At 51.6% G+C, this 12,232-nt stretch overlaps 2 protein-coding genes across 2 annotated transcripts; one reads left to right on the forward strand and one right to left on the reverse strand.

The window, feature by feature from the left end:
• Positions 1 to 1,152: 1,152 nt before the first annotated feature.
• TRIREDRAFT_65172 (polyketide synthase) lies at positions 1,153 to 9,457 on the forward strand (the record flags this gene model as incomplete). The annotated part of the gene is made up of 9 exons (XM_006966891.1): positions 1,153 to 1,323; positions 1,379 to 1,523; positions 1,587 to 3,146; positions 3,236 to 4,380; positions 4,432 to 4,457; positions 4,516 to 5,105; positions 5,178 to 6,350; positions 6,409 to 8,555; positions 8,618 to 9,457. 9 exons carry the CDS (start codon positions 1,153 to 1,155, stop codon positions 9,455 to 9,457), a joined length of 7,797 nt encoding a protein of 2,598 aa, XP_006966953.1.
• A 278-nt stretch (positions 9,458 to 9,735) lies between these two features.
• TRIREDRAFT_79726 (uncharacterized protein) lies at positions 9,736 to 10,584 on the reverse strand (the record flags this gene model as incomplete). The annotated part of the gene is made up of 1 exon (XM_006966998.1): positions 9,736 to 10,584. One exon carries the CDS (start codon positions 10,582 to 10,584, stop codon positions 9,736 to 9,738), a length of 849 nt encoding a protein of 282 aa, XP_006967060.1.
• Positions 10,585 to 12,232: the final 1,648 nt, after the last annotated feature.

Genomic DNA, 12,232 nt, shown 5'->3' on the forward strand with positions numbered 1-12,232 from the left:
CGGAAGGAAGACCATGATGTTCTTTCTGTATGGCTTATTGAGTAGGCCTCAGGTAGATTTCGGACACGCGAGTTGATGAGTCGCTTCCATTTAAGCAAGTACTGCGGCGTGCCGACATGGCTTCCGTCCATCTACAAACGTGATAGCCCACTACTGGTGTGTATAAATCGTTCCTTGCGCCGGGAGCCCGTATTCGGCTTCGGGTGCAACCCACTGGCGGCAGGAATCCATGTGGACGATGTACAACGATGCACGAACATCCCGAGCATATGTACGTCGTGCAGCGTGGCGTAGCAAAAGGGCGAGAAGCATGGTGAACTGTTTAGCCGTTACGGCGCTGAATGAGCAATGCAGAGATAACGGTAAGTTGCAAGATCGCCGCTCGCTCCTCAGTCAGTGTAGTAGCAGTTTAACTCAAGATCGGAAAGACATGCCCTGAGGCCATGTGCAGGCGTAACATGGAACTGGCGAAGGCAATCAATTGGGCTATTGTGATTGGTGGTCAATACCCCTGAAAATCCAGCTGTAAGCTTACTGCGGTGCTCTAGACGTGCAAGGAACGGACCGAAAGAACCAAATGCGTTACCCCATACCCCATACTTGCATTCTCTCCACACCTACCGTAGGTTACCCTCTATTCCTTCGTATTCTCGTTACGTTACCTGACAATCTCACAACTAAGGGATTGCTCCGACGATTCAAGGATTGGTACAACAATCAAGACTTTGGGGGCGCATGAGGGATCCAATGGGAAACACAAAAGCGCCAGCAGTCATATGCACATTGGACATGACCAGGCTTAGCTCCCAACTCTGACACCAAAGTATACACCTACAACGCGGCAATATCTGACTACCTAGCGTGGTTCTCTAAGGATGTCGTAGTTCCCTTCGTAAGTGTATGGAGACACTACTGATCTTGCTGGAATTAAGTGCACACGGCCGGCTCCGGGTCTGCTCTTTTCATCGCCAAAGCCGTTCAAGTTGACCATTAGCCCGGCCTTTTACTTGTACCAGTCGTAGTAGGATAGGTATACAGCCCTCTTGCCTATATATCACCTTGGAGACTTTCCGTTACCAGTAGCCAAAGGCATTGTACACACCTTCGTTCCCTTCTCATCCGAACGTTTGACACAAAGGTACGATGGCTACAATGGAGCCGCTCGCCATCATTGGCATGGCATGCCAATTCCCCCAGGAAGGGGACAACAATGAGAACTTCTGGAAGATGCTCATGACCGGGAAATCCGCCATGACACGAGTTCCCAAGAACAGGTTCAATATGGACGGCCATTTCCATCCAGATGTTGAGCACGGCGGAACAGTGAGCCAAAGCTCGAGCTCCCTACTTCAACCATTGTTGCTTACCAAGTGCATAGTTTCATGTGAAGGGAGCGCATTTCATGGCTGCTGATCCAGCTGAATTTGATAACCAGTTCTTCTCAATACCCAAGTCTGAGGTCTTGTCCCTCGACCCGCAGCAAAGACTGCTGATGGAGAATGTCTATCATGCTCTAGAGAATGGTAAGTTGAGAATATGCCCTAGGCTTTCAAGCATATCACCCAGGACTGATACATCTTTGACAGCTGGCATTCCAATGGACAGAGCAGTAGGATCAAACACATCAGTATTCAGCAGCGGCTTCAACCATGACTACCTTCAGCTGCTCAATAGCGACCCAGAGATCAAGCTCAAGTACAAGCCGATGGGAACAAGCAACTCCATTCTTTCCGGCCGCATCAGCTGGTTCTTTGATTTCAAAGGCCCGAGCCTCACGGTGGACACTGCCTGCTCCAGCAGCATGGTAGCGTTCCACCTGGGAGCCCAGAGCTTACGGGATCACGAGTCTGACATGACGGTTATTTGCGGTGTCAACGTATTCACATACCCCACAGACTGGTTCGGCATGGACCACCACGGTTTCTTTGCAGGAGATGGAAAGTCTTACAGCTTTGACCATCGCGCCAGTGGATACTCCCGTGGAGAAGGCGTTGCCACAGTCCTTGTCAAGCGACTGTCTACCGCGCTTCGAGATGGCGACACTATCCGGGCTGTCGTGCGTGCAACCGGCCTCAACCAGGACGGAAGAACACCTGGTATTACACTGCCTAGTGCAGCCGCCCAGGAGCAGATGATCCGCGAGGTGTACATGCGCGGAGGTTTAGACTTGGCGCAAACGGCTTATATCGAAGCTCATGCTACGGGGACTGCTGCCGGAGATCCGATTGAGGCGCGAGCAATCGCTAACTCCTTCAATACTGTCGACCGAGAGGCACCATTGATTGTGGGAGCTGTTAAGTCGGCTATTGGGCATACAGAAGGCGCGTCGGGCCTCGCCGGTATCATCAAGTCTGTGATGGTGCTGGAGTCTGCTATGATTCCACCCAACACCAACTTTGAGAAGGTGAATCCAAAAATTCCCATTGACAAATGGCAGCTCCATCTGCCCTTGCAGCCGACACCGTGGCCCTCGCCCGGCCTTCGACAAGTTTCCATCAACTCTTTCGGCTTTTCCGGTACCAATGGCCATGTGGTGTTGCAAGACGCCCGACACTACCTCGAAGAGCACAAGTTGGTTGGATTCCACAGAACAGCGCCCTACCCAGCTCATGCCAACAGGAGCACCACCAATGGCATCAACCAGGCCAATGGCCAGAGTGCCAATGGTAATGGAGCAGTCAATGGTGCGGCGAAGGGGGATACTAGTGATGATCGAGTATCCACGGCAGGCCGCACTCCCCTCCTCTTTCCAATTACCTCCTTTGATGAGCAGGGGGTTCAGAGAAACGCCCGCTCGCTCGCCACGTATCTGAATGATCAACTGCTCTCTGACGCTTCGAGCAGGACAAAGAGTTACCTGCAAGATTTAGCATACACGCTAACGGCAAAGCGAACTGCTTTCCAATGGCGGTCGTTTTGTCTTGCCAGCAGTGTAGCTGATCTTGCAGAGACGTTAGCGGCAGACTCATCCCTTGCGAAACCAGTGAGGACAAGAGCTGCTCCCAATATTGCTTTCGTCTTTACTGGTCAAGGGGCACAATGGTTTGACATGGGAAGGGAGCTTTTGGCCTTCCCTACCTTTGAAGAAAGTCTTGAAACGGCCTCCAAGTATATGCAAGAGCTGGGGAGCTCATGGTCTCTTTATGGTAAGTCTTTCTCTACGTTTAAATATGTGCTAGGCGAGAATGCAGAGTTGTTCTTTTGCTGGTAGGGCTCGATAGCTGACATGTAACAGATGAGCTCTTGAAAGATCAAGAGAGTTCTCAGATTGACAAGCCACACTTGGCTCATCCCTCTTGCACCGCTATTCAGGTTGCTCTTGTCGATCTATTGTCCTCCTGGAATCTACGCCCAACACGTGTGGTAGGCCACTCGTCAGGCGAAATCGCAGCAGCATATTGCGCTGGCAAGATCAGCAGACAGACGGCTTGGAAGGTTGCCTACTTCCGTGGCCACGTCTCCAGCAAGGTTTCAACCGATGGGTCAATGCTTGCGGTTGGGTTGACGGCCTCGGGATTGAGGGAGTATCTCGATAAGGTGCACGCTCGGTTGCCTGGCGAACTCACGATAGCATGCTACAACAGCCCCAAGAACCACACCATATCCGGAGATACTGCCAAGATTGACGAGTTGAAAAGAATTCTGGATGACAAGGGAATCTTCGCCAGGAAACTCAAAGTCAAGACAGCGTATCATTCATCACATATGAGAGCCGTCGCAGGCGAATACTTGGGCCTGCTGGGCGACATGGAATCCTCAGACGCTGGCATTTCTGCGGACATGTACTCCAGCGTCACAGGGGCTCGGGTTGAGGGTGCCATAACCGCTCAGTATTGGGTCGACAACCTGGTGTCGCCGGTGAGATTTACCGATGCTCTTCTAAAGATGTCTCTAGAAAGCCCCAAGAGCTCACTGCGGGTAAATACCAGCAACGGTGTGATACAAGAAGTTATCGAAGTTGGCCCCCACTCAGCACTTCGGAGCGCAATCAAGGAAACTTTTGCAAGTCACTTCAACGAAAGCCAGGCCATCGGTTATCATGCAGTGCTGGATCGTAACAATCCTGGCACCGAGACTCTGCTGAGAACCGTCGGTAACCTGTTCTCGCGTGGGAGTATCGTCAACCTCGCTCTTGTGAACCAGGGGACGCTTCCGATCCCGAGTGACGAGCGTCCCTCCATGATTGCCAATCTGCCGCCTTATGTGTTTAACCATAGCCAGACCACTTGGTACGAAAGCCGCTTGAGCCGCAATTATCGATTCCGCAAGTATCCGCGCCACGACCTGTTTGGCGCTCCAGTGCCTGATTGGAATCCCGAGGAGCCAGTCTGGCGCAATTTTATTCGGATCTCTGAGCAGCCTTGGCTAAGAGACCACGTTGTAAGTATACTATTGCGTCATCCTATATTGAGAAATGCTCATAGGTTGTAGGTCACAGGCAGTATTGTATACCCAGGGTAAGTCTTCCACAAAGTAATGTGCAGTACAGTGGTAGGGAGCTAATTAAGATCACAGCGTGGGATACATCATCATGGCCATAGAGGCTTCCAGGCAGATCGCTTCACCAGATTTGAAGCTTCTCGGATTCCACCTCAAAGACATCTCCATCAAAAGTGCTCTCATTGTTCCCGACAACAAAGAAGGTATTGAGGTCAAGTTCTCCATGGTTGGCATGGACGAATCCAGTCTTGAAAAGTCCAAAGTTTGGAGAAAGTGGACCGCGGCCAGCTACAATACGGTGGCAGACAACTGGGTCGAGCACTGCACGGGTTATATCCAGACCCAGTATCAAGTCACCCCCGGCCCCATCGACGATGGCCTCGAGGACGCATCAGAGGCACTTGTGTCAAAGAAGCTGCTTCAGGACAGCGTCAAACGCTGCACCACGCCCACAAGCATCAACTATGACAACCTGGACACCGTGGGTTTGCATTTCGGGCCCTTGTTCCAGAACTTATCAGAAGTCGTGGTGAACAAGGGGCAAGGTGAAGTGTCATCAGTGATTACAGTGCCGGATGTTGCCAAGGTTATGCCCAAGAGCTTTCTCCATCCTCACATGATTCATCCATCAACGTTGGATAGCATGATGCACCTCTTTATTGCTGGTACGTATACGCTTCCTCTTTACCCTTGACAAACACTTTGTTCAATGCATTAACACAAATGATGAATCATAGGCGTACTCGATGTCACAGATAAGACTACTTTGGAGTCTCCCATGGTGCCCACTTTTATCAAGGATGTCCGCATTTCTGCTGACATTGAGAACAGCCCCGGGCACCAGTTCCGAGGGTTCGGAGTCTCCAAGCTGACGGGATTTCAGAAATTTCATAGTGACATCACTATCTGGGATGAGGCCACGAAGACTGAGAGAATCGCCGTCAGGGGATGGTCGGGAAAATCTCTGGGATCAGAAGTGTCTTCCGTCGAGGCGAAGAAGCTGTGCCACACAATTGAGTGGATGCCAGACCTCAACCTCGTCAAGCAGCCCAAGCTCAAGGCAAAGCTTGCTTCGGATCGGGAGAATGAAGAATATCGACAGAATGTCAGGCGCCTACAATTAGCCTCAGTGCTTTTTGTCATGCTTGCCTTGGAGGACCTGAAGGACTATCCCGTCGGCAAGCTGGAAGGCCACTTTAGGAATTACTATGCGTGGTGCGTCAAAGTCCGAGATGACCTACATCAAGGCATGCTGCCCCATCTCGACATTGCCGAATGGAAACGATATATGGAAAGTAAGTCACTGCGAGAGGCTCTCTTCAGTCAGATCGAGGAGTACAATGCAGACGGCCAGCTGCTTGTTCGAACGGGCAGGGCTCTAGCGGCGGTGATGAGGAGAGAGATTGACCCTCTGCAGCTGATGTTCGGTCAAGACAACATTCTCGATGAGTTGTACAGAAACATGGTGGAGTCTGGAAATCTGCCAGCTCTCTTGAAGGCTTACCTAGAGATTGTCCACCACAACAACATCAATCTCAACATCATGGAAATTGGTGCCGGAACGGGTTCACTATCCGCTCCTGTATTAGAAGCCCTGGGCCCATCAGCCGCCGACGAAGCAAGGCTCTTGAATGACTCGGCCATCGCCAGATATACTTATACCGATGTGTCGTCGGCATTTTTTGAGAAGGCCAAGGACAAGTTCAAGAGATGGAGAAACGTGCTCGAGTTCAAGACCTTCAACATCGAAAACGAAGCTGCGGAGCAAGGCTTTGAGCAAGGCACATATGACTTCATTTTTGCTGGAAACGTTATCCATGCCACCGCCGATCTTGAAAAAGTCCTGGCCAACCTTCGATCGCTGTTGAAGCCAGGGGGCAAGCTGGTGATGCACGAGGGCATTCGTCAAGGTATGTTTACGAGGAAACGTTTCGGGATAGAGTCAAGTACTAATTTTTTTTTGACTAGATCTCCTCTGGCTTCCACTATCATTTGGTCAGCTGAAGGGTTGGTGGCTGAGTGTAGAGGAGAACCGAAAGTTCTGCCCGTCCATCTCTGAGGGAGAGTGGGATGTTATACTCCGTCAAGCTGGATTCACTGGCATCACAACGGTACTCACAGATCGCGAAGTTGCCGATATTCGGGGACAGAGTATCATGGTTGCCGAAAATAACGAGGTCATTGGCGTGCAAGATGCTAACAGAAGGGTGCACATCATCTCCTCGAAGGCGACACAGAGCCTGGCAACTGCTCTGCAATCCAGAATCACCAACGACTTCGGATACAAGAACTGCTCAATTGTGACACTTTCGGATTTGTCGGGCGAAGAGCTGATCTATGACATTTGCATCTCTCTCGTTGATTTGGAGCGACCTCTCCTCGCAGACTTCACGGAACAGCAATACAACGACCTCAATCATGTCATCTCGACTAGCGATGGTGTGCTCTGGCTTTCAGGAGACTTCCAAAAAGATCCAGCACAATACATGATCACTGGTGTCATCAGAACTGTTCGCTGGGAGCGGGATCTAGACGCTCCCAATCTGATTACTTTGTCGGCAGCAGAGCCTCGGCCCGACGATGACATGTTCATCGCCTCCATCCTGTCCGTGTTCAAGCATCAGTTCGTTGATGATATCGAAGACGGCAGCAAAAACGCCGAATATTATCTGAAGGATCATGAGTTGCTCACCAATCGTCTGGTCGATGCTCAGAATGTCAACGGCTTTGTCCACTCCCACTTTGCTGAAGCTGACCCAAAGCAAATACCACTTGGCGAGGCTGGCCGGCCTGTTATGCTGGATACATCCTCTCCGGGCTCATTGAGCGCCCTCCACTTCGCTACAGACCCGGTCTGGTCCCGCCCCATGGGCGACAACGAGGTGGAAGTGGAAGTCCAAGCCGTCGGCCTTAACTTCCGAGATGTGCTGATCGCCATGGGTGAACATGTCGCGGCCTGTCTTGGAAACGAAGCGGCAGGCTACGTCACCCGTATTGGCTCCAAGGTCACCAACGTCCAAGTCGGTGACAGAGTCGTCTACATGAACGGACTTGTTGACGGCGGATGTCTCAAGACCTATGGACGGCAAAGCGCGGATGCCGTGGTCAAGCTTCCGGATGCCGTGAGCTTCGAAGACGCTGCCAGTCTCCCCTGCGTGTATTCCACGGTCCTCAACGGACTCTATGACATTGCGCGCCTGTCCGAGGGCGAGACGGTCCTCATTCATGCCGCTGCTGGAGGTGTAGGCCAAGCAGCAATTCAGCTGGCGAATCTCGTGGGGGCAGAGATATTTGCCACTGTATCTACTCCCGAGAAGCGAGATCTGCTCATTAACGAATATGGCGTGAAGAAGGACCACATCTTCTCAAGCCGAGATTTGTCCTTTGTCAAGGGTATCAAGCGCATGACGAACAACCGCGGCATTGACGTTGTACTGAACTCGCTTTCAGGAGATTTGCTGCGTGCTTCATGGGATGTTCTCGCTCCGTTTGGCCGATTCATCGAGATCGGTAAGAAGGACGCCCAGGCAAACGGAAGAATTGACCTCAGCCCTCTCTTACGCCAGACAGTCATGGCAAGTGTTGATCTGACGACCATCATGCACTACAAGCCAAAAAAACTCGGACAACTTATTGCTGAGGCTGTTCGACTATTCGCCGAAGGCAAGATTCAGCTTGCCAAGCCTACTCGGGTTTTGAACTACACACAGATTGAGGAGGCATTTCGCTCATTGCAGTCCGGCAAGAGTATGGGAAAGACTGTGTTCAAGCCCAACCCCAGTGACATCGTTCCGATTATGCCTGAGAAGCCATCCCCATTGCAGTTTGACCAAAGTGGCTCGTACGTCCTTGCTGGCGGCCTTGGAGGCTTGGGGCGGAGCATTGCACGATGGATGGTGTCCCGCGGAGCCAAGCATCTCATCTTCATTTCTCGATCAGGAGCGGCGAGCGACTCTGCCCAGGAACTGGTACACGAGCTGGAAGCAGCTGATTGCAACGTTCACGTCTTCGCTTGCGACGTAAGCGACGAGGCTGCACTATCCAAGGTTATAGACGATTGTAAGGCTAGGTTGCCCGAGATCAAAGGCTGCGTTCAAGGCTCAATGGTTCTCAAGGTGAGGACGAAGACATTTTTACTCTTATTTTTGGAAATGAGACTACTAACAGCATGGTCCAGGACTCGATGTTTGAGAACATGTCTTATGAAAGCTTCCAAGCAGCATTGAGGCCCAAGTTCCAGGGCTCGTGGAATCTCCACAAACTGCTGCCCACAAGCATGAGCTTTTTCCTTCTTCTTTCATCCGCGACAGGTATTCTGGGCAACCGTAGCCAGGCGAATTATGCGGCGGGCAACACGTACCAGGACGCATTGGCCATACACCGGCGCTCACTTGGCCTCCCAGCAACGAGTATTGACTTGGGCAGCATCCTCTCAGTTGGTTACGTTGCCGAGAACAAGACTCGCCTCAAGACGATTCCCACCATCTCTTCGGTTCTGGAGTCCATCCGTGAGGACGAGATCCACTTGATCCTCGAGTATCACCTTGATAGGCGATACCCAGGACCAAGCCAGACTGTTTCCGGATTGCCAAATGCTGGGATGTACAAGCAGCGTCGTATGCCCGTACCGAGCTACCTGTATCTTCCCATGTTCCGCCACCTCCAGAGTGAAACGAGCACCGCGACTGAAGCTGTCGAGGATGACCCCATCCTGCTCGTCCCGGTCCAACTGGCGGCCGCAACAAAGGTCGAAGAAGCCGTCGCCATCGTCTCCAACGGAATCCGGCTCAAGCTTTCCAAGCTCCTCTCAATGGCCGCTGATGACATTGATCCCGGCAAGTCGATTAGCTCGAATGGTGTGGACTCATTGGTTGCTACAGAGTTTAGGACATGGCTGGGAAAGACGCTGAAGGCTGACCTGCCCATGCTGGACATTATGGGAACCAGCAGCATTCTCACCTTCAGCGAGAAGGTCGTCAGTCTCAGCAAGTTGGTTCAAATTGCGGCCAGCAGTTAGTTTCGCCCTTATTGGTGCCTACCTATGCAGATTGAGCAATGTCATCTTCACCAAACGGCATGAAACCTCCTTGCTGTCAATTGATGTATAACTTTACTGGTATGCCCAACCACTCGTGACATTGCAATTGTGCTCGGAGAACTCCAATTCCCAGACAAGAAAGTGATTTCTTAACGAAGTGGACCTAACTCCGCCGGTCTCCCAATGCAAACCATCCCCGACCGTAGACCAGGACTGCGCACGTGGTTATTCTTATTCGAGAACTCCCTAACTTCATCTCAGAGCACGACATTTACCGGCATTTTGGCCGACAACCCTGCCCCTTCTCTCACAGCTGCTGGCGGCGGCGTAGCGAGCGTATCTGTTGACTGAGCGACCTTGACGGACGGCCTCTGAACTATGGGTCGTATTGGCGTATTTTGCGTCTTTTGGTGAGAATGATGCACTCCATTAAAGTATCGAATTCCATGTCCCTTTGCATCTAGCTCAGCTTTGGCCTGGTTGTACATCTCTTCAATGATAAAGACCTCCTCCTGCGCGTCAAGAGTGCAGTCTGCCAGGCACAGTTCTCGCTCTCGTTGCTCAATGTGCTCACGGATCTCTCTCCACTGATTCTCTTGGATCTTGAACCTGTCAGGAAGGCCAGATCCTTTGAGATAGGTAAGTATGCCCGCCATGATCGTGTTCATAGCACCGAGCCCAGTGATCGCATGACGAGAGCCATCAGCTGCCCCGATTGCTGTCAACGCGGCGCCTATGATGATCTGCGCTCCAAGACAGAAGTTGATAGCGATGTGAAAGAAGCGATAATTCTTGGCTGCCTTTTGCTCTGCTTGGACGACGCGGAAGTACAAGCCAATGTTCGGGGCAACCCGCCTCGCATGACCGTTGCTTGCCAGAGCAGGCACAGTGTCTATGCCTGTCAGGGAACGAAACGCGAGGAGCTTGTCGTTTGGTGGAACCAGTGCATCGTTATTTGTACCGATGATTGTGATCCGTCTTCCGTCGCCGTTGGTGTTTTGACACTCCTCTTCGCTGACAGGCGGAAGACCTTGCTCCTCTCTATCGGCGGACAGAGGATCTCTACCATCCAGAACACGGATAACTTGAGAGAGCCGAGCTAGCATTATAGACTCGAGGTATCGTGTTCAATGTCACAGTGGTAGAGAATCCAAGTAGAAGCATTGACGAATGTGTATGTGGTCTAGTGAGATGGTTGCGTTTCCACTAAATCTGCCGATGCAATCCGTCGTTCGGAGGTTCTTTAGTTAAAGGGGGGAGCGGCGTTAAGATCCTGGAGATCCTCAGGTCTAGAGCAGACTATGCGCATGACATGGCAGAAAAGGATGCCTTAGTCTTGGGCTACCCTCCTTGGCTGCCTTATCCCACCCTCCATCACGGTGTGACTTCTCCTGCTTGTTTGTTGGCCATGATCTGCAAGGGAGTCAGTCCGGAGCCCCAATGGTGCGAGCCGCCCCCGCCGTCCATGCTTATAATAAACTCGTCGCCGACGGGGGCTTGAGATGTGTCCGGTACATGCCTTGACATGATTCGGCGAGTCGCAATGGTTATCAGATGCAGCATCCCCGCACAGATATGCGGCTGAACTCCTACGTGGCCGAGATGAAAGATTCACAGCTGGGGGTGCGATAGCGGGATACGAAAGCCGGACTAATCATGGCAAGACCACGATGGAAGGCGTTGTATCATGCTCCCTGGTTGCGCTAGGGTTCTGATCAATCTCTATTAATAGACGACATGGGCAGCGAAAAGCCAGTCTTGATTCACGTCAGCTCTGTGGAAAATATTCAACCTTGCAGGCGAATTCCTGATCAGGCGTTCCAGTGGAACACCAGTTGCGAGCTGATATGCGACCGGGGTAGACTCAGCAGATAAAATAGACGGTAATATACCTACCTACCTACTGCCTACCCCGTAGAGCTAAGGTACCTACCTATGTGACTGTTGTAGGTACCAAGCGGAGGAAGGTAGGTATCGATCGTCAAGTGTTATGTTGTCCTTTGCTATAGAATGGTTCCCCCCCAAGACTTGCTGTTTAGCTGTTTTGAGATACAACATGGAACTGATCGCGCCCGCAATGACGAGCAGCAGCCCAAGCGTAGCTGGCGGAAAGCCAGAGCGACCGATCTGTTTACATAAAAGAAAAAAAAGAAGAGAAAAAGAAAAAACTTGACCACAACACAGAATGCCACGAGATCATATCAACATTAGGGCTGCCAACGACTGAGGGGAGGGCACAGGACTGACGTGCTCAAATCCACCAAATTTCTCCCGTAATCCTCAGGGCGTCATCAACAGCTTTGTTTCTGATGAAAGATGTACATAGTTTACAGAGCTTCGTCGTGCCTAGAGAAGAACTCAAGTCTCACAATTCGCAGAAGAGTATTCCGCATTTGTCATTCTCGTCACAACCAATTCCCACGCATACTGCCGTTGGTGTATGCCCTCGTAGAAGGGCAATATGAAATGGGCATACAGAGCCATGCGCAAAGCCAACCTGAAGGGAGCCACGGCTCATTGATAAGCTCACGGCGCCACTACTACTACTGGTATTATCGGAAACGGGAACATGGACTCATCGTAGCGCACGCTCAATAGCTCGCAAACTCTTGCTTCCATCAAATCAGTGCGTCGAGAGAGCTCCGATATGGTCTAGTGCATCGCTAACTGCCCGAAGATCTACTACCGAGTTGCATCTCGGCCCGGGCTGTCAAACGGAGCTGAGCAAGGGCTGGGAAAGGGAACAGTCTGCGA

Source organism: Trichoderma reesei (genome assembly GCF_000167675.1).
Source record: "Trichoderma reesei QM6a unplaced genomic scaffold TRIREscaffold_15, whole genome shotgun sequence".
NCBI classification, from domain to species: Eukaryota; Fungi; Ascomycota; class Sordariomycetes; order Hypocreales; family Hypocreaceae; genus Trichoderma; species Trichoderma reesei.